This window comes from Neofelis nebulosa, chromosome 1, assembly GCF_028018385.1.
Source record: "Neofelis nebulosa isolate mNeoNeb1 chromosome 1, mNeoNeb1.pri, whole genome shotgun sequence".
NCBI lineage: Eukaryota > Metazoa > Chordata > Mammalia > Carnivora > Felidae > Neofelis > Neofelis nebulosa.
The window spans coordinates 106,116,959-106,140,346 of NC_080782.1; the positions used below are offsets into that span (position 1 = coordinate 106,116,959).

General features: G+C 40.1%; 1 protein-coding gene across 14 annotated transcripts in view; it reads right to left on the bottom strand.

The window, feature by feature from the left end:
* Positions 1-23,388, bottom strand: part of MAST4 (microtubule associated serine/threonine kinase family member 4) — a 568,580-nt gene that overhangs the window by 101,497 nt on the left and 443,695 nt on the right. For all 14 annotated transcript variants that reach the window (XM_058730754.1, XM_058730743.1, XM_058730735.1 and 11 more), the window contains one exon: positions 14,324-14,412. In XM_058730754.1, coding sequence (XP_058586737.1) covers positions 14,324-14,412 — 89 coding nt within the window. The remainder of the gene's footprint in view (positions 1-14,323; positions 14,413-23,388) is intronic.

Here is a 23,388-nt window from a genome sequence, read left to right on the forward strand (position 1 = left end):
ACAGATGTACACATATAAAATAAATAAATTTAGACAAATACCCAAAATGTTAAGCAGTTAATTCTGAGTGGTTCTTCTCTAATTTAATTCTGAGTGTTCTTTTTCATACTTTGTTGTATTTTCCAAATTTTCTATAATAAACATGCACAGCTTTTGTAAACAGAAAAAAAATTTTTGAAGACAGTTTTATAAAATATAAATGATTTCTTTACTTAAAAGTGAAGATCATTTCTTTTCCCAAACACTATATGACTCTTCTGTTATGTATGTTCTTCTAAATTTTCTCCACCGCTACCGAATCTGCTATCGACTGCAATGCAAGAGTGTTGATGGGCTCATCTTCGCCCCAGCTGAACCCTCTTAACTTGAGATGCCTGCCACAGTGTATGTACACCTTAACATTTCATGACAAGATCCATCACTACCCCTGTTACCCCTAACAAAAAAGCTTAGAACTTCAAAAGCCTGCAATTTGCACAGCTTTCTGGAGGAGTACTCACACACTGCTGCCATAAATACAAAAATCTGCATTAAAGCATCATGAAAGCAGAAATTATAATTATGCCAGAGTAAGTTCAAAGACAGAGACGGCATTACCGTGCATATTTAAGAAAATGCTCTTTAACACAGACACTTGAATTTAAAATACAGACTTATAAGCCTCCCTTACTTAAGGTTGCCTGATAGGTACAGGCCACTTAGGTCACGTTGAGCATCTCACCTCCTACCAGGGGCATTGACACTGAATGTAGACAGCTGGCCGATCCCGAACTAATGGGACCCCTGACTCAAGTTCTTTGGTCTCTATGGAACAGTCTGTTCTTCTGTGATACGAATGCAGACACTCTTAGCTAGCTAATGGGCTGAAGAAGACAGTCTGTATATACACGTAAGCTCAGAGATAATTCGGGGATTAGCTTGTGAAGAGAGTGTCAGAAGCACCATAGTCACTGTGACCATCACCAAAGCTGTCCAGTCTGAGACCATCAAGTTCTGAAAACCGTGAGGGTGAAGAGAGCAGTGATTTAAGCAAGGATTTTAAATGTACCTTTTTATGTTCTAGGTGATCATTTATTTGATCACCTAAATATATACGTTGATATGAAAGCAACCCTAAACATTCAGCAATCTCCTCTTTTTCAATGGATAGGTAAAAAAAGAATGTTTTTTTTAGCCAGTGTGAATACATAAACTTCCAGAGATTTAGAAGACCTAATAATACATGTCACTTATCTATTTTAAAACAGTGAAGTGTTTAATTACCACATTGTGTAAGGTTTAAATCTGAAAATATCTAATCCCAAAGTAAACACTGTTGATAAGATAATTATTTTAATTTCTAATTGTAATATTTACAAAATCTAAATTAAAAAGATTTTTCTACTTCGCTAACTTTCAAGAAAACAGGCTATTTTGAGATTTTTGTGTTTCAAGAATCCTCTCCTCTCCAAAATTTGTAAAAATCTCTCTCCTCACAGAAAAAATAACTTCAAGAGTTTCCAACGTCTATTTTCTACAGTTCAGATTTCCTTCATCTTGGTCAAACACTGTCTTGGTTTGACTGCTCTGTGGATTTGGGAGGTGGTACAGCACACCTTAGCATCCAAACTATTTTGTTTTGATAAAAACATTTATTTCTAATTTTTTTTTTGTTTTTAATTTTAGAGAGAGTGAGAGTGTATGAGCAGAGGAGAGGGGCAGAGGGAAAGAGGGAGAGAATCCCAAGCAGGCTTCACGCTCAGCGCGGAGCCCGACTCGGGGCTCAATCCCACAACCCTTGGATCATGACATGAGCTGAAACCAAGAGGTGGGCACTCAACCAACTGAGCCACCCAGGCACCCCAACATCCAAACTATTATGAAAGGCAGGAGGTACATCTCAGCTTTTAGCAATGGTTAAAACAGATTATATTATGGAAAAGGGAAATGAAAGATTTGCTAAAACTGCTTTCAAAATAAAGTTCCTAAGACAACACACTAAAATCTGTAGGGCTTTTAAAGTAATTAGGTACTTCAGAGGACTTTCTCTTTGTGTGGGGGTGGGAAGGGGGGAACAAATCTTGCTTTCAGTCTGGAGTATGCTACGTTTTTGGTCATCAAAGTCACATGAAGCTCTGTGCATTTCTTTATGAAGTTCTTTATTCTTTCAACAAATATTTGTTAAGTGCCTTGTAGAAACTGAGGTCTTGATATTAAAATCCACCACTCTCTCTTTCTGGGCCCTCTGTCTTCTCTTTAATTCTAAGATACTACCTTCTCCTCTTTCTCTCCTGCCTCTCAGGTTGCTGCCTCTCAGTTTCCTGCTAGTGACTCGTCCTCTCAGAACCTCTAAATGTAGACTCAGCACCCCCACCTTGCCGGGTTCTGTATTCTTTTCACTCCAAACTCTCTCCCTCACTGATTTCACTCCCTCCCAAGGTTTTAAATACTGTTAATGAATGAATGAATGGCTTACAAACTGGTATTATGGACTCACTCATCCTCTGAGTTTCAGACCCATCAAATAATTTTCTTTAGGTCAAGCAAATGGATTACGGGCATCTTAAATCCAATACGCAGCAAAGTGAATTTTTCAGCACTACCTCAAACCTATTCTTTTTATTTTTTTTATTTTCAACGTTTTTTATTTATTTTTGGGACAGAGAGAGACAGAGCATGAACGGGGGAGGGGCAGAGAGAGAGGGAGACACAGAATCGGAAACAGGCTCCAGGCTCCGAGACATCAGCCCAGAGCCTAACGCGGGGCTCGAACTCACGGACCGCGAGATCGTGACCTGGCTGAAGTCGGACGATTAACCGACTGCGCCACCCAGGCGCCCCTCAAACCTATTCTTTTTATGCTTTCCATCTCAGGAAATGTCCCTTCTGGCCATCCATATTCTCAGCAAGACACATGCACGCCACATTTGATCAACTCCCTCTCACCCCACACCTGATATACCACTAAACACTATCAATTCTAACTTGAAAAATAGGTAATTAAGATCCAACTGGTACTTTACCAACTAAACCAAAACAAAGAAAATCCACAGTTAATTCATAAACACAAAAAAGTTATACAATTCTGATTTAAAAAAATGAATGAAGAACTGTCCCCAGTGGATGAGGGAGTTGAATCTTTCTGAGGGGCTGCCATGTTCTGTAAAAAAAAATAAATAAATAACTAATATCACTTATCTTAACACAGGGGAGGTTTAAAATTAAATTTAAAAGGGAGCTTTCAAAAGCTTCAATTTATGATGGAGAGAAAAAAAGCTAAATCCAAGGCCATTCAGATAAAATTCTACATTTAGAGATTAGGAGTATATGAAAGATGTCAATCATTATATTAATACTAGGAACAGATTCCATATACACATTATAGTCTTCTCAAAGGACCAAAAGGATAAACTCAAGTCACAGGGCTGATGGTCTGCATGAAGGAATTAAGAAATATTAACGATGTTGGTATACACCTCCAATTAGTGATTCAACACAAAGCAATACCAAAACCTAGGAAAATACACTGACTGACGTCAGTCCATCTGATTTTATCATACTCTTCCTTAAGCAGGAAGGGCAGTATGTGTCGTTACTCAAGCCAACAATTGAAAATTACACAAAGGCTAAGAATTCAAACAGAGAACTGTGAATGCAGCATGGAATAAGAAAGGCAGTATTCTCCACAGTTCAGAGAAACTGATTTATGAAGTACTTGAAATCACAGAATAGATGAATTGTGAAATTACATAGCTTGGACAAACGTACTAGATTAGGAAATCTGGTCTTGAGGCCTTTGAGGATTTTAATAAAACCAGATGATTCCAAGGTGATGTTTCACTTGACTGTACGATTTGCCGATTTTAACCTCCATAAAATGAAATTCTGATGACATCAGATGCTCTGGACTGAACACAAGGTTTTACAAGTTTAAGCTGGTATAATTGAGATTTGCTTAAAATTAGGTAAACAAGGTAATGAGTGACCATATCAGAGATTCCTCTTGAGTAAAAAAAAAAAAAAAAGAAAGAAAGTTTCTATCATTTTAAACAAAGAGTGGTTATATGGGGCATCATGAAACCATTTCCATTAGTGCTAACAATCAATTTGCTATGACTCTGTGGGCACATAATCTTGCTCTGTCCTATTCCCCAAATATAAAGAAGCAAGAGGACCATCTGTCTTGTACCATCATGTGTATATGGCCAAAGGAGGTGAATACCTTGCCGAATGACCATTTTTATTAAAGATTTACAAAGCTGATTTAAACAATTTGGCAAATACTGTTTCAAACATGGGAAACCTGCTGAAGCCTTGTGCAGGAAAGTCACAAAATAAATGCAACAGATGTACTATCACACTCAGAGCAATGTCCGTAGTCTCACTTTATCTAAGGAGAAAATTTTCACTGATACCTAAAGATGACTGATTTCTAAGTTGTTCCCACCAGTCAACTAAAATTCACAAGTAACAGCTTTCCCTCAGTATGCAACCTACAAACCTAGTACCACAAGTACCCGAAGAGAAATACATAAGTGTATCTTCCTGTTGCTCAAAAACCCACTCCCTCTCAGGAAAACCATCACTCTCTACAATAGATGAAGAGTTTGAGAGGGTAAAGAAACACGTAACTGATACTAAACTTGTGAAGTATGAAGAGAGCAGGAAAAACAGTAAGGTCAGGGGTGCCTCGGTGGCTCAGTTGGTTAATTCTCTGACTTCGGCTCAGGTCATGATCTCACGGTTCGGGGATTCAAGCCCCACGTCAGGCTCTGTGCTGGCAGCTCAGAGTCTGGAGCCTGCTTCTGATTCTGTGTCTCCCTCTCTTTCTGCCCATTCCCCGCTCGTGCTCTGTCTCTCTGTCTCTCAAAAATAAATAAAACTTAAAAAAAAACCAAAACAGTGAGGTCAGAGGAGACAATTCTTAGAGCAAGACCAGCCTTGTTAAAAAAAAATGAAACTCTACACCAACTAGACATGACGGCAACAAAAGTGGAAGAAATCAGAAAGAAAAAGACTGACAGAATGGACCACAAAAAAATTAAAAATAAGAGAAATGCCTTATATACTACTCAAAAGGCACCATCTAAAAAAAATCAGTGATATTACAAAAGATTAATAAAATATGCACATAAAAATGTGAAGATATTTACATCACACCTGTTAGAACGGCTATTATCAAAAAGAGATAATGAGTGCTGGTGAGGGTGTGGAAGAAAGGGAACCCTTGGTGCGGTTGGTGGGAATGTGGATTGGTGCAGCCATTGTGAAGAACAGGATGGAAGTTCTTCAAAAAACTGAAAATAGAAATAGCTATGATCCAGTAATTCCACTTCTGAGTATATATCCGAAGGTAATGAAACCACCCTCTCAAAAAGATATGAGCAGCCCATGTTGACTGCAGCATTCTTTACAATAGCTGAAACATAGAAACGACTCAAGTGCCCATGAAGAGATAAATGTGTAAAGAAAATGTAAAGAAATTGTGGTATACATATACAGGAATACTATGAGCCACAACACAAGAAGGAAATCCTGTCATATGCAACACCATGGGCGGATCTTGGGGAGAGTATACTAAGGGAAGTAAGTCAGACAGAGAAATACAAATGCTGTATGATCTCAGAAATATGTGGACTTTAGAAAAACGTAATTCTTTTTTTTTTTTTATTTTTTTTATTTTCAACGTTTTTTATTTATTTTTGGGACAGAGAGAGACAGAGCATGAACGGGGGAGGGGCAGAGAGAGAGGGAGACACAGAATCGGAAACAGGCTCCAGGCTCCGAGCCATCAGCCCAGAGCCTGACGCGGGGCTCGAACTCACGGACCGCGAGATCGTGACCTGGCTGAAGTCGGACGCTTAACCGACTGCGCCACCCAGGCGCCCCTAGAAAAACGTAATTCTTAAAAAACTCATCAAGAGAACAAAATCAAAGGAAAAAACCCGCACAAGATTGGTGGCTGCCAGAAGATGGTGGGGGTAGGGGTGGAGGTGGGGGCTGGGTAAGTGTAATGGATGAAAGTGGTCAAAAGGCCCAAACTTCCAACTAAAATTTCTGGAATGTAAATGTGCAGCCTGGAGACTATAGTTAATAATACTGTATTGCATATTTAAGGTTGCTAAAAGAGTAAATCTTAAGAAGTTTTTATCACACACAAAAAACGTATCACCTATGTGAGGTGATGGATGTTAACTACACTTATTTCCCAACATATACAAAGATCAAGTCATTATGTTATATGTCTTAAACAAATACAATGTTATATGTCAATTATATCTCAATAAAATTGGTAAAAAATACTATGATATTGTTTGGCTTATATTAATAGAACCTAAAAAACTATACCAGGGAACTTACCAGTGTTGTAACTTACACTGTCAACTTACCAGTGTTGACAAGGGTGGACTAAAATAGAAAGTTGCAGCATATGAACATGGCAGTTTCAACATACATGTATACATGTATTGACACATACATGCACACACATATAGGAAAAAAGGACAAGAGACACAATGAATGTTAGCAGGGATTATCTCTGAGGAGTGAGTTTATAGGAGATTCATGTTTTCCATGTAATTTCTATTTTCTACAAACTATCAGTTTCACTTTGCTACAATCGGAGTAGCACCTTTTGTTTTTTTAAACATACCAGCCTGGAAGATCAGAGTCACAGACACAAGGCCTGCAAAATTTCTTACGAGATTTTACCATTTTTCTAAAATGGCACAGAGTCATGTGGATGTTGGTACCCTTGGTTGGCACCCAGGGCCGACATTTCAGGTTTTACCAAATCCCTTACTGCCCAGCTACACATATTCCAAGCTTGGGGTTACCGTCTCAGCACAGGGGGTTATTAAGAAGTTCCTCACCAACATCAGGGATGCTCAAATCCATGTCTGGCACCCTGGAATGCCCGTTCCCCTTTGTCTACTCCAGACCATCTTCTCTGAACTTTACTTCAGTGTTTCTTTTTTTATTTTTAATTTTTTTAACGTTTATTCATCTCTGAGACACAGAGAGAGACAGAGCATGAGCAGAGGGGCAGAGAGAGGGAGACACAGAATCTGAAGCAGGCTCCAGGCTCTGAGCTGTCAGCACAGAGCTCGACACGGGGCTCAAACTCATGAACTGTAAGATCATGGCCTGAGCCAAAGTTAGATGCTCAACAGACTGAGCCACCTAGGCACCTCCACAGTGCTTTTTTTTTTTTTTTTCCCTGTCTCTAGCTCATTGCCAGACTATTTACTCCCAATTCTTTGCATCAGCAATGCCTGTATGCAAAAACCACTGTGTGTACCCCATCCAATTCAGTGTCATGGCTAATGAATGAGAACACTGATACAGCGTAAATGCAGGGAGAGCATGTTGTCAAGTGGTGACACCAGTTTTCGTGTGGGGCTCAAAGAGAGAGTCCAAACAAGTCCACAAGAGGAAGGTCCTCACAATTTTCTGAAATAAGAAAAATTTACTAAAAAAAAACGTACATGGTATCCCACACTTTCTACCTTACTTTTGCAATGACTTGTATTTGTTAAGTCAATACCCACCTTACCCCCCAGTGGCAGGGAGGAAGGAAGATAATGAAACGTGGACCACAACATTCACAAGGACTTCTTTACATGTGTGGGATGTGGGGCACCCAGGTGGCTCAGTCAGTTGAGCCTCTGACTCTTGATTTCAGCTCAAGTCATGATCCTGAGGACATGGGATGGAGCCTTGCATCGAGCTCTGCACTGAGCATGCAGCCTGCCTGGGATTCTCACTTTCCCTCTCTCTCTCTGCCCCTCCCTGCTTGTGGTCTCTCCTTCTCAAAATAAACAAATAAATGTTTAAAAAAAAAAAAAAAGAAAAGAAAAAAGAAAAAGAGTGGGATGTGAGAGGTTCTGTTGTGCTGCCCAACCCCCATGTGCCTATCCTAATGCGTCTCACATGTAAGCTTCTACTTGGAACTATATGGTTTTCCTATAATCTGTCCAGTTCTCTGTTTATTTTTACCCCCATGGGCCTCCTTTAGGAGGAGGCTTTGAAGAGGAGCTTAGTGAACACACCAGCAGCAAAAAACGATGACCCATCCTTCAGAAATGAGGTACTCATATAATTATAAAATATTTTATGAAGGTTTTTCTAACAACATACTAACCATATATGTACCTATGGAAAATTTCCCTTCTGCAATAATTCCTGGCATTATCAAGCAGGAACATGAGATTCCTTTTCATCTTTCCTTCCAGACACATTCTTATAAATCAATCTAAGCAGTCACCTGCAAATTCCCATTGAAATAATTTTTGAAGACACAAAAGGCTAGGTATTTTGGCAAGAGGGCAACATTTGCTCTTAGAATGTAAAAAGCCTGGAGCCACTACCCAATCAGATAAGGCCTTTCAAAGAAAGAATGTCCTCTGGTTCATGGCAGGAGAAGTTAAAGATCTGAAGCCCGAGAATGGCTGGATGTGTCACTGTAGGCTTGAAGATGGGGGAAAGTGGCCTGGAGAGGATGAAAGTGGCCTCTGGTTGATGGTGCAGAGGAGATAGGGATCTCATTCCTACACCCGCGGGGATCTGAATCTGTCCAAAACCTGCATGCGCTTGGAAGGAGACGCCTTCTTTGTCTACAGATGAGAGCCCAGCCCACAAGACACTGTGAGTTTGGTCTTATGATGTCCAGAAAAACCAGGGAAGGGTTCCTAGGAACCTAAGTGCTTGTGATTTGCCACCTCGCTTTGATTTGGGCCTTATGATACCCTGAGAGCTCCCTGAGCTCAAACAATTCAAGTGTACCTGGACTTCTGCCCTGCGGAACCATAAAATTAAGAACTGGATATTGTTTTAAACCACTAAATCTTTGGTAATTTATTACACAGCAATAGAAAGCCAAGGCAGGTGGTTCTTTTGTTTTCTTTATTGGCTTTATTTTTAGAGGCTTGATTATAAAACCACTATAAGCTAATTTCCCTACCTTCCTATTGCCCAAAGATAAACGATGTTAAGTTTTTCCTTTCTCCTTCCAAAAATTTCCTATGAATATGCATGACATATAAATTGTGTATGTATGCATATATGCAGTCTAAAACACACATACACATATAAAATTACAGAATGTATTTCTTCAATTATCTGTCTTGGGCATCATTCTTTTTTCTGAAAGGTTAATTTTATGTATTTATTTTGAGAGACAGAATCCCAAGCTGGCTCCATGCTGTCAGCCCAGAGCCTGAAGTGGGGCTCGATCTCATGAACCATCAGATTGTGATGTGAGCCGAAATCAAGAGTCAGACCTGCTTTAACCAAATGAGCCACCCAGGCGCCCCCAGGTTTGGGCATCATTGTAGTATCAGAACAAAAAAGTCTATCTCATTCTTTGTAACAACCATATAAACCACTGGATTATATGCCTCAATCATTTTCTACAAAACTGGTCCCCTACTGAAGAACATGTGAAATGATCAAGTGGTAACGACCTAACTTTCCATTTGCTATTTACAAGTAGCCAGACTTGTGATTGTCTCTTATTTTGTGAGGATATCAGTAGATAAATTCCTAGAGATGAATGCGCTAGGACAAAAGGTAAATGCAATTGCAGTTTTTACCAACAGGTCAAACTGCCAACCAAAATGGTTGCACCGATTCACATCAACACTTAAGTCATGTGGAAGGGCTTGCTTCTCCACAACCTTGCCATCACTGGATTCTGTCCATTTTATAAAATTTTTGACAGTATACTAGGTGAATGGTACTCTAATTATTCTGGTTCACATTTCTCTTATGTTTGTCACAAATCATCATTTCATATTTTGGGGGGAGACATTTCAATTTTTTTCTGTGACACGCCGTTTACATCTTTTGCCCATTTTTCTCCTGGTGCATTTGCCATTTTCACATCAATTTATACAAGCTCTTTGTGCATGAAGGCAATCAGATATTCATCAATTATGGGCATCAAAATATTTTTCACACTTTGTTTTCTTTTGATTTTGTTTATTACAGAGAAATTTTCATGTTAGGAGAGATACATGAGTCTTTTCCTTTGGGGCTTCTGGATTATATTTCATACTTAGAATCTTCCTGGAACCAGAAGCCTGTGATTTTCTACCTTTCTTTTTTTAATGGGACTCCCATTCACTGCTCTTTTAGGAATCGCTGGCTCTCAACAAATACTATTTTGTTTCTAGAGATAAGCTCCAGAAGACTATGCCAGTATCTTTTTCCCTAGAGCACAAATGACACAGCCACACGAATAAATTCATGTTCTCTTCTCTACCAATTCATCTGTATTAATTCATGTGCCAGTGATGAGTGGCCTCATTCACATAATACCAACCTTTTAAAAAAAAAAAGAGAGAGAGAGAGAGAGAAAGTATAACTTTATCTTTTGGGTCAGAAAGTACAGAGAGATGGCAGTTTTTCTTTTCTTTACTGTTTTGTTTTTTTTTTTAAATTTCTCTTGTCTTTTTTTTTCTAAAGACATTTAGGAACTCTCACCTGGCATTCTGTGTATCAAACACATGACACAGGAGGTAGCAATAAGAGATAAAAAGGCATGGTAAATCGGCAGGCATTCATATCATCAAGACAGGAGGTCTTTATTTTACGTACATTTTCGGGGCACCTGGGTGGCTCAGTCGGTTAAGTGTCTGACTCTTGACCTCATGTCATGATCTCAGGGTTTGTGAGTTCAAGCCCTGTGTCAGGCTCTGTGTTGACAGTGTGGAGTCTGCTTGGGATTCCTTGATTCCTCCCTCCCTGTCTCTTTCTCTCTTTCTCTCTTTCTTTTTAACTTAGTTTTGAGAGATAGGCAGAGCACAAGCAGGCAAGGGGCAGAGAGACAGGGAGGAAGATCCAGAACCCAAAGCAGACTCTGGACTCTGAGGAGTCAGCAGAGAGCCCGACACAAGGTCTGAACTCACAGACCACGAGATCATGACATAAGCCAAAGTCAGACGCTTAGCCAACTGAGCCACCCAGGCACCTCTGTCTCTCCCTCTTTCTGCCCCTCCTGTGCTCATTCTCTGTCTCTCTCTCAAAATAAATAAGCTTTAAAACAAATTCATATTTTATCCCCTTATTATACATAAATAGGAAACTAGCAGTCTGCATAAATGCCATTTCTCACAAAACAAGTCTGACAGAGCTCATTCTGAGCAAATAAAAGCCTACTGGCTCTACAACCTAAGGAAAAATGCTCTCAGAACCTGAAAGACCGGCTTCTCTCTGCCCACTCCTCTGATTTAATACTAAAACGATGTTTGAAGAGAAAAGAATTCACACCAAGTCTACACAGTGAAAAAGAAGAATAATTAAAAGGATCATTAAAGTCTTCACCACCTATTCTCGAATCTCAATATTAGCAATGAAGAAAATCACAGCAATAAGAGACCAACCAACAGGCCCATAAAGTACGGTACAATGACGACAGAACACTACCAAAAGGAGCAGGATTCCATTTTTTCATCGCCATTGAATTCTATGCAGAAATAAAATTTGTGATATACTTAGCACCTGTATACACTGTCAGGCACCGTGCACGAGGAATGTAGAGACCCAAGTCCAGCCTCCAGGTAGGTACTGGGCCTTGCCTGCCTCTCTGTCACCTTGTGCTGTGAGGACAATAATGTAATAGAAATCTCCAAGGTATAAATGGTAATGATATATATAGCTGGGTAGCCCTCAAGCAGCTTTGGAAATACAGTATGACCAACTGTTTATCTCTCCCCCCAATGATACCCTCCTTGCACCTTCTCAGAAGTAACTACTGTCATGAAAGTAGCCTTTAAACTTATCACGTTTTCCTTTAGACTCTTACAAGAAAGGTATATATACATACACATACATGTTTGTGTGTGTGTGTGTGTGTGTGTATCCCTGAACAAAATATTCTTTGTAGCCTGATGCCAACCTTCAGGAATGTTTTCACCAATTTTCTTTTGCGACCTCTGCTCTTTCTGCCCAGCCCTATGAGCTTCGGCCATGTGGATACGCATGCACGATGTTCTGGGAAGAGTATGCCACAACTCATTTATCTGTTTTCCAACTGATGGCGATTTAGGTTGCTTCCGATGTTCAGCTATTCCAAACAGTGTTGCTGTGAACAGTCTAGAATATGCTTTCTAGGACTGTCTAGAGTGGCATTTCTGGACCTCAGTGATTTTGCTCCAGGATCACCATTTTATCAGTACATGTTTCGCCTTTTTTACTTTGCCATCTTTTATTTATTACTAAAGGGAAAACAAATTTCATTCCAAAAGGTCCACCATCTCTCTCTCTCCTTTCTTCTCCCCAAACATGCTATAGGTAACTCCTACTCTTGACTAGAGAAACCATCCCTGAGCAAAAGGACTGCCTCTGGGAAAGAGATACAGTCCTCCTTTTAAATAGGAAATGAGTATCATCGGAAAGCCCAGCAGGGTTAGAGGTCCCACCAGAGGGCAATGACTTAAGGCTTAATCACTCATCATTTGCACCCATCATCCTTCACAATCCTGAAGACAGCTTCCCAAAACACAGATCCTCCCCAAAGTCCTTGAAAGGCGCTCAAAATCAGAATCCCTTATACTCTCTGACTTTGATCTCTCTTTCCACCTTTATATTCTCTTACAATCGAACACACACAATACCCCACAGCAGCCACACTGGTAATTCCCCTTCTCTCACCCCATTTCTGCCAGCCCAAGTCTTGCCTGGCTTTTAACATCTCAATCAAGTGGCTCCTTCACACTCTCCCATACTTTCCTGGTTGGAATTGACCCTTCTCTTCCTTGCACCATCATAGACATAACTTTAAATTTTTTTTTTTTAAAAAAGCAGAAACAAACAAAAACCCACAACAATACCAATAAGTCTTCACTGCATGGTTTTTCAAATATGGCTATACCTTCCTTGTAATTAGTATTTGCAGGGGCACCTGGGTAGCTCAGTCAGTTAAGTGTCTGACTCTTGATTTCAGCTCGGGTCATGGTCTCACGGTTTGTGAGTTCTAGCCCCACGGTGGGCTCTGTGCTAACAGTGCAGAGCCTGTTTGGGATTCTCAATCTCGCTCTCTCTCTCTCCCCCTACCCCCCCCCCCCACCCCGCCTCAAAATAAATAAATAAACTTAAAAAAATTAGTCCTTGTGGCCAAGAGTCTCGCCTCTTAAATCTTCATTGTACCTATAAAGATTATAGATGTAACAAATAAGTTATATATGCCACTGCCAGATGAAACTTTAGACAAACTCTTGTACACATACAAGGTACATTCTAGACTGCTTACAGCAGCATTGTTTATAAGAGCAAATGTAAGTAATACATAAGTTCAACTTTAGGGAGAAAACATGCTGAACAGTTCTGTTGGAGGTTAAGACCCATGGTGTCAAAATAGGGCATCTTGACAAACTAAATATTTTAAGCTGAAGAAATACAAGAAATGGCATATGCAGGGGCGCCTGGGGAGCTCAGTCGGTTAGGGGTCTGACTTGGGCTCAGATCATGACCTAACAGTTTGTGAGTTCCAGCCCCGTGTCAGGCTGTGTGCTGACAGCTCAGAGCCTGGAGCGTGCTTCAGACTCTGTGTCTCCCTCTCTCTCTGCCCCTCCCCCGCTTGCACCCGCGCACACGTGCTCTCTCTCTCTGTCTCAAAAATAAACAAACATTAAAAATGGCATGTGCAGCAAGGCTCTTTGGACCTGGACCGAAAGCACATCAAGTCCTCATGTGAGAGGTGTCCTCCCTATACCCTGAACAAAGGAGCAGACAAGGGACACAGAAGACTGTGAACACAGAGCCCTTGCTAAATGTGCCCTAGTTTACTAGACCTAGTTCACTTCTGTCCTATCTTTGCACGTTTTACTCTTCATCAGACCTAGCATTAATTGACTCAAGTTAGTCACCTCTATGCCTGTGTCATGGAAATCTTCTATTAAGTAAATGTGTTTGCTCTTCTCTGGTTAATCTGTCTTTGGTTATGAGATTCCCAGTGGAGAACTTAGAAAGGTAGGGAAAAAGTTATTTTTCCTCCTCTATAGTTCTTAATGCTAATTCTCTTCATGTGAATGAACACACATGCATTCCACAAAGACAGTCCCAACATGGAAACATGGCTTGCATCATCCACACAGTTAGAAATGGAGAAATGAATAACTCAAAAAGGATCCCATATACAAAGACATTCTTAATTTCAGAGTCCAAACACTTTGCAAGAGAGGATGAGGCTTAGGCTCACTTAGCAGCGAGAATAATGTAGTGATAAAGCAACAGGAAAACCAAAGTATGATATAAAGGCACACTTGAATTTCAAAATGCTTGGATTATTTTAAGAGCCAGCAAAAAGAAGTAAAACAAAACTTAAGAAAGGGTAATTAATTACCTGCATGAGCAGAGAGAGGTGAGTGTGGTCGAGGCAATGCTGGTGACTGTCCATTGCCTATCAAGCTTTTCCGGTTGCTTGTTCGGCAACTGTCAGAAAGGAAAAACAAAAACAAAGTTTCAAATGTAACAAATATAACATCAGCGATGTCCAGGTATATTCAACATACACATACACCAGAGGCTGAGCAACCTGTCTGCTCCTGCTGTTGCTCCAACTTCTGCAAGTTAATATACACTCACTAATATTTGATGGGTGGCTGCCTCTTGAATATTAGAAAATATAATGTATTCATATAGCATAACACCATCAGTATTCTGCACCACCAGTGAGGTTATAATCAAATGCCGTCTTTCCACTCCTGACTGCAAATAGCTGACATGCCATACACCCAAGTGATAAATTAAGGATTCAAATCAGCAAACCACAGGTAGCGTCTTTGTTGACATGAAAATTCCTAATACAAAATTACATGCAATGAAGCGTGATGACATTAATCTTACAATGATGCACTAATTAAAAATCTAATTATTTAGACAAATTTCCTATTTGTGCCTTTTGTCAACAGAACAGCTGATGCCGAAGAGATAGGTATTTCACTACTGATTCATTTTTCATCTTGTATACTATATTCAAATTCCTTATTAAGGTAAACACTTTGGAATCATAAAAACAGATTCCACTTGGTATTAAAGTAAGAGTGAAAGTGTTTTGCCAGAGGCACATGACCCACTGTTTTGATCCTGGTACCCACTCAATAAACTGCTACCTATAGACACACGGCAGCTACTTTTTCCTGTTTCTGCCAGGGCAAAGTTATAAAATGCTTATCTTGATTCCAAAGTAAGTCTCAGAAGCAGCAAAGAATAAGACACATGCAAAACTGGTCGATGAGTAGAATATTATCTCCCTTTCATCTGTCTCTCCTTTAGTACAGACTGATGCTTCACTATCTATTATCAGTTTAGTAGTGAGAAAAAGGGGAATAAAACCCGGCAGGTTCAGGGCACTGTGATTCTACCCTTCTACACTAGGGCTGCCCTCCACCACCATTAAACGTTTAGTGTAATGTCTTTAACTCAGAATATACCTGTTATAACAGGCTCTTCAAAGAGAAATTTTCACCTGACTTCTAAATTGGGGGTTGTGGATACAGAAAGGAACGTTTGTAAATATTCAAATAACACATTTCAGAACCAAACTCAATTCCTTTCAACAATATTGACTTGGGAACCAATCCTCTCTCTTCAATGTTTGCTGCTCATTATCATTTATCAAGATTCCCATATTTATAATTTGTTAAGGTCAGGCTGCATCTTTTATTTTCCTTACTGGAACAATCAACATCCCTTAGCATTATCTGGGAGTTTAATTAAGATCATGTTTACTCAGCCTTAAAGAAGTTGCTGATTAAGAACAGACTCTTGATACTTAATTATAAAGGTGGATTGTGATATTATCAACTCATCTATTAAGAACCGTATTTGACCTATTAAATTCACAATCATTAAACCAGATAGCATGATTGTTTTAAAAAGACACTGTATAATTTATTTAGTGTTAATTCAAATGAATGTCTTCTTTCATTTTAATACAGGAATATTAAACATACCAACTTGCTAACATTAATAAGAGAAATTATAAATGACAGATTTATACCCTGGAAATCTCAGCAAAGTTATTTGTTAATTTGAGCAAATTAACTGAAATATGAGTTAACTGCCAGAAAACTGGCCACCTGTATTATTTTTTACATTTAGCATTTGATTTAAATCACTTATGAAGATTTTCTCTTGACACTCAATTATTGGTGTTTATGTATGTAAAGAAAATTTTGAATAATAAATGTCTATCAACAGAAATATTAACCTAATGATTATCTTAAACAGGGATACTGGTGAAATATGTGAACTTAAAGAAAAACTAGAAAATGGTATTTCTTGAAGAAAGTTAAAAAAAACACACCAGAATTTTCCTAACAAATACACAGAATGACTAATATACTACTATAAGCAAAATCAATTTAAATTTAACACAAAGAAAAACAGAAGAAAATTTCAAAACTATTTCAGTTATTTAAAGTCTACCAGGAAAGGCTGAAAAGTACTGATTTTAAAAATGTGATTCAGGGGCACCCAGGTGGCTTAGTCGACTGAGTGTCTGACTCTTGATTTCAGGTCAGGTCATGATCCCAGGGTCATGGGATCAAGCCCCGTGTCAGGCTATGCACTAGGCATGGAGCCTGCTTAAAATTCTTTGTCTCTCTCTCTCTCTCTACCCCTCTCCCCGACTTGCGCTCTCTCTCAGGAAAAAAAAAAAGTGACTCAAAAAAAAATCTTAAAAAGAATGTCTAAATAAAACTGGCAAATGGAATATACTTGTTTGGTCACTATCAAAAATATAAAAATACAATAAAAGTTTATATGACATTCATCCTGTGTTTGCCTACTCTCTGTAAAGACTTGTGGTCTTCACAAAATAGTGATCACGAATGCAATTTCGAGTAAAAGAAAAAAGGATTCTTCATTTAGGAGTATGTGTGCAAGAAAAAAAGTTAGAAGCAAATTGTTTCAGAATTTCAGTACTTTAATCCGGATGGCCAACAGGCACATGAAAAGATGTTCAACGTCTCTCCTTATCAGGGAAATACAAATCAAAACCACACTCAGATATCACCTCACGCCAGTCAGAGTGGCCAAAATGAACAAATCAGGAGACTATAGATGCTGGCGAGGATGTGGAGAAACGGGAACCCTCTTGCACTGTTGGTGGGAATGCAAATTGGTGCAGCTGCTCTGGAAAGCAGTGTGGAGGTTCCTCAGAAAATTAAAAATAGACCTACCCTATGACCCAGCAATAGCACTGCTAGGAATTTATCCAAGGGATACAGGAGTACTGATGCATAGGGGCACTTGTACCCCAATGTTTATAGCAGCACTCTCAACAATAGCCAAATTATGGAAAGAGCCTAAATGTCCATCAACTGATGAATGGATAAAGAAATTGTGGTTTATATACACAATGGAATACTACGTGGCAATGAGAAAGAATGAAATATGGCCTTTTGTAGCAACATGGATGGAACTGGAGAGTGTGATGCTAAGTGAAATAAGCCATACAGAGAAAGACAGATACCATATGGTTTCACTCTTATGTGGATCCTGAGAAACTTAACAGAAACCCATGGGGGAGGGGAAGGAAAAAAAAAAAAAGAGGTTAGAGTGGGAGAGAGCCAAAGCATAGGAGACTGTTAAAAACTGAGAACAAACTGAGGGTTGATGGGGGGTGGGAGGAAGGGGAGGGTGGGTGATGGGTACTGAGGAGGGCACCTTTTGGGATGAGCACTGGGTGTTGTATGGAAACCAATTTGACAATAAATTTCACATATTGAAAAAAAAAAGAATTTCAGTACTTTACCATAATTAAGATGCTGGGAATATTTTACACAAAACCTTAAATAATCAGAGGCATATCTTATTGACAAATGCTATGAACAATCAAAGCTGAAAGGGTCTTCTCTAACCTCTATATGGATCGTAAGCATGAAGGTACAGACAGTATTAAAATTATAACAGACTTGAAACGTTCCTGAATCTCTCCACAATGAAACAGGAAGCTTTTAAACAAATACAAATCCAGCCTTTATAAAATACAGGCCAAGAAAGATTCCTATGTATAGACAAAACCAGACTTTACACAATACAGGCCAAGACAGATTCCTATGCATACACAAAATAAATACAGTCATGAACTAGGGACTTGGCTTCGCAAATTCATTTATTTGCTGCTAATATTCTTAAGGGTAAAGGGATATTTTATACTGTATTTAGCCCCAAAATATCAATTCTTGATATGTACATTAGCACTTTTACAGACCTGGGACCCTGAGATATTCTGCAGACAATTTTCCAATGGTAGGGAAGACAGTCACCTAACGTCATTGCTCTAGGTACCTGATTCCCAATAAATGAATTAAAAGCTGATTTTAACCCAGAGTAAAACAACTCCTAGTTGGCAGGACCTATGAATGTTTGCTACCCACACTGCCACAGCACCTGGCACTGCCCACACATGACGCTGGTACAAAATGCTGAGCTGACCTCTAGGGTCATCCAGGTTATCACACTCTTTCCTGAAGATGTAAGGAGAAGCTCACGGCATCCAAGTAAGAAGCAGGTTCCCCTTGTGGTGGTGACTGTGCCACACTCATTTAGTTCATAAAGTGAAGAAAGAGTAGATACATGGCCACTTAGACAAATCAAGGTTCATTCCCTACCACCAGCATGACTAAGTTGATTCAGCTTGCTTGCTTTTTCTCACGCAGGGTCACCCAAGGAAGAAACAGGGGCTGTCTTACCAGGTAAAATAGGAATGTCACCTCTGGTGGAGCCGAAATCTTAGCCTGCTTAAAATTTATCCTTGTTTAATTTTTGAGCTTGTAAAAAGTCTTCTCCAGTTTTCAGCCTTTGGAACAAAGATCCATGATTACAAAGTAAAACACTTAGTAATTCAAGTTTCAGCTACTCGTCCCATAATGCATTCTTTCTGCTTCACTCTTTAAAAAGGAATGGAAGCCATTCCCCCTGCCCGTGCTCGGATCTGGAAGCCAAACACAGGAATGTCCACTCCCCACTAGGTACCACCTCCTCTCCGGTTCACCACCTGAAGCAACACATGGAGACACGCTGCTTCTGGATAACATCTCAGTTTATTCTACCAGTTTGGAAGGTGACACACTGGCACAAATTCTTTACTTGCAAAATCTGAGTTTAGCCCAAGAAGACAGCCACAGACAACTTGCGACAAAGGCAAAAACAAATAGTGGGTCAGGACAGAGTATAATGATGCCAAGTAAGTATTTCTTTTTACCTCATTCCTTTGGTTCCTTCCCCCATGGACCAACTACACACACACACACACACACACACACACAAGTACTGCTGACTGGGTGGGCCTGGGATCTGAGAAGAATGGAAGGTGGAAAGGCAATGATAGCACTTGTCAGTCAGTGGGACTGGCCAGCCCCTGGGTGCTGGGAGGCAAGGCAGGGAGGGACAGAACACTCTTGAAGAATGTTGCAGCTGGATGTGCAAAGGGGCGGAGATGCTTTAGAGTGACACAAGGCCAGCACAAGGAAGTGTTTGTCTGCATGGTTTTGGCTCAGGCAGGTGATGTGAGGATTGCCCAGGGCACCCCTCCTGGTGCTCTGAGCTCATGGTTCCCATCACCAAAACATTCCGCAAGGAACTGCTGGATTTCCTAGTGACTGCAAACAGTGCCTTCTGTTTGCTAGGAAGATAAAGAGACAGATCCTACATTTCATCATCGAAGTCAGGGCTGACTTAGTGTGAGGTGGGGTGCCTGGGTGGCTCACTCGGTCAAGCGTCCAACTTCAGCTCAGGTCATGATCTTGGGATTCTTGAGTTTAAGCCCCACATCGGGCCATCGGGCTTTGTGCTGACAGCACGGAGCTTGGAGCCTGCTTTAGATTCTCTGTCTCCCTCTCTCTCTGCCCCTCCCCTGCTCATGCGCTGACTCTTTCTCAAAAATAAACATTAAAAAAATTACGTCATCTTTAAAAAAAAAGTGTGAGGGAAAAGAGGTATGTAGGCTACCCAGCTGAAGGGGGAGAGGGGAATGTGGTGTACATATTTTTGGTCCAAAGCAACCATATTCTATATCTGCCCAGGTTGTCCTTATGCTAAGGACATGAAGGCCTTGGTAGGACCTGTAAATATTTCACATTGGAATCTGTCACATCTCTCCTGGCTGAAGAAACCTGTTAATTATGCCCTACAAGGTCTGTCAAAGCTGCAAGGCCTACCAGACTGTGGCCTTTTGCAACTGGTCTGAGTAGCTGCGATCCAGCTTAATTTTAAATGACATTCTTTTTGAGACTTGAATACTCATCACGTCTGACCACAGTTAGACATGCTGCAGAGGGGAAACCGCAATAGGCAGTAATCTCTAACATTCACAGCTGACTTGAAAGGCTTAGTGTAACGTATGACTGGCCACGGCTAAGAGGCAGTGATGGCACGGTGACCTGTGGGAGGAGGGCCCCAGGAATTTAGAGATGCTAGGCTCCAATTTATTAGTTCGTCTTGAACAATTTGATAAATTTGCGGTAGACCAATTACAGACCAAAGCTTCACTGGATGTGGACAGGTGTTATTGTGAATACCTTAACAGAATCAGACTATTTGAATATTCCTTCAACAAAAGGGAAAGCCCAAGCGGAGGAAGGTGGGCATGACTAGGAGACAGAGACTGTCTAACTCAGGTGGTAGTCCCGAATACCTGTTATAAACCAAGCAGGCTGTAGTTTCCATGTCTGTACAATGAATGAGCTACAACCACATGAGAAAAACAGTTGGAAGTTTACTATCCTATTGTCCAAGATGTTTTAAAAATACAGAAAATACAGAAAAATAACAATTTCTACCGCTGGGAATGAACAGTATCACCTTGTCATATTTGTTTCCAATCATAGAGCAGAGATAGGGGGAAGGGTACCCTTTTACATGCAAACCAATCAACATGTTCCACTTCCCAACAAGACAACTACTGAAAAAAGTGTGGCCTGGAGCCTTCCCATTCATTTTGGTACTTGAGCACACTTACGTGCATCTAACAACACGTGTGTCCGTGTTTACAGTTTCACTAATGATATCTCGTACCAGGCAAAACTGATAAACATGTGCAAATGTACAAAAGAGATGGACGGCTTTCCTTTCAATGGCTCATTAGGCTTTACACAGTGGGCTCCCCAGGGGATGTCCAAGGGTGGACAGCTTCCATGGTCTTTTTCCTGACTAGGCTATTTTTTTTTTTTTTTTTTAATTTTTTTTTTTTTTTCAACGTTTTTTATTATTTATTTTTGGGACAGAGAGAGACATAGCATGAACGGGGGAGGGGCAGAGAGAGAGGGAGACACAGAATCGGAAACAGGCTCCAGGCTCTGAGCCATCAGCCCAGAGCCTGACGCGGGGCTCGAACTCACGGACCGCGAGATCGTGACCTGGCTGAAGTCGGACGCTTAACCGACTGCGCCACCCAGGCGCCCCTGACTAGGCTATTTTAAAACTCTGTAGGGGTAGAAGAGAAAATGTAGAAAACTGGTAGTAAGCCGAATGATTCTTGCCCACAAAAATGCAAAGAAATTTTGTATGGTAGAGATACAAGTGATAATCTCTAGGGAAGGATGATCCCTAACACTTAATAACATTGTCCTACAACATAATAACCCGTTTTGCACATCTACTAGCAAATTCATGGCATCATTCCTGATTCAAAAAAAAAAATATATATATATATATATACACGTATATATATGTAGATACACATCTGAGTTTCAAAATCTTTTCATCTTTTTTAATATATTACAACTACCCTCATTAATTAATAACAAAAGCTTTAACATGGTCATTTTATATTTCTGTGGCAGTCACACTTTTTGACTTTTGCAGAAATTATACTTTAGTACACACTACAAATTATAGGTATTGTGCAACCTACTTTTTTCCCTCTCAACATTATATTTTTTGAGATTTAACCATGGCAACATAAATATGGGTCTAATTCATTCCTGTTTTAGGTTATTCATTTGAAGCAAATTTTAGAATTCTTAAATGCACTAAAATTATATATATCATGGACATTTCTTTTTCCTTTTCTGCAACAGGAACGATCTAGGCCTCTGCATGTTTGCAAATCGCATGCAAAAGCCTTAGAAAGTATATTCGAGCTGTATTTTGAAAGAAAAATTATAGCAAGCAACATAAAGCAAATCTTCCTTAAAAATGTGTAGACACCTTCCCCCCAAATCCTACTTATTCCTTCAGAGACTGCTTTGTCTTTCTCTCCATTTCTACCTTCATACCACTGTCTTCTCCCAGGAACTTTTTTGCTTTTCTGATGTAAATCAATCTCCCCTTTCTTGAGGCTTCTTCAAGGCTACAGATGTACCCCCTTTCCTGAACAGTTTAGAAAGTGGCAGAGATCCACACATGAGTGTTTGTGTCTCTGTGATATAAGGTAAAGCCAAGCACTGTTGGCATCCCACTATGGTCTGTGAAATCAAGGCTCCACCTAGGCTTTCTATAATTCATTCAACAAATTGCTTGCAGAGTCCCTAATATATGCTAGGTATACTCTAAACAGTAAAAATCCCTGCTGCCCTCAAGGGGCTTACATGCTGGAGAAAGAAGCAGATAGTAAACACAAAAATGAGTGAACTTTATAAAGTTTATACTATACTATAATATATATGGTAGGAGATGGTGATAGAGATAAATAGTGCAGAAGTGTGCCTAGGTGACTTAGTCAGTTAAAGGTACAACTCTTGGGTTCAGCTCAGATCATGATCCCAGGGTGCGTCAGCTCAAGTCCCACATCAGGCTCTGTGCTAATGGCTCAGAACCTGGGATTCTCTCTCTCTCTCTCTCTCTCTCTCTCTCTCTCTCTCTCTCTCTCTCTCTTTCTCTCCCTTCCCATCTACCCCTCCCCTGCTTGGGCACTCATGCTCTCTCTCAAAATAAATAAATAAAAGTTTAAAAAAAAAAGAAAGAAATAAAATATAGTTCAGAAGGTAGGATGGGGAGGGCAGATGTAACGAATCACACCTGTAAAGAGGCGGTCAGGAAAGGACTTACTGGGGAGGTAAGAAGTGAATGAGGACAGAAGGATGAGGCATCCAGCATTCAGAAAGAGCAAAAGGCCTGACGCAAGTGTAGAGTGAGCCAAAGGCACCAGAGAGACAGTGGAGAAAGAGCAGGGGCATATCTGTAGCAGCTTGAAAGGCCACACAGCATGGAGACCAGTCTCTAGCCTGGGGGAAAAGAAAAGCCGTTGGAAGGTTTTGAACATCATCTGACTTTTGTCTAAAGAGAAGAAGGGTTCAGGCTACCAGATGGAAATGATCAAAGGAGGAATAGGGAGGCCAGTTAGGAGGTTAAGCTGATGGGCTAATCTATCCCACTCTTCGTGATTGTACTTTGAGTATTTTGTTTGAATAACTAATGGCCCCCAAATTCAATGCATTATACCAGTCCATGTTCTTCTGT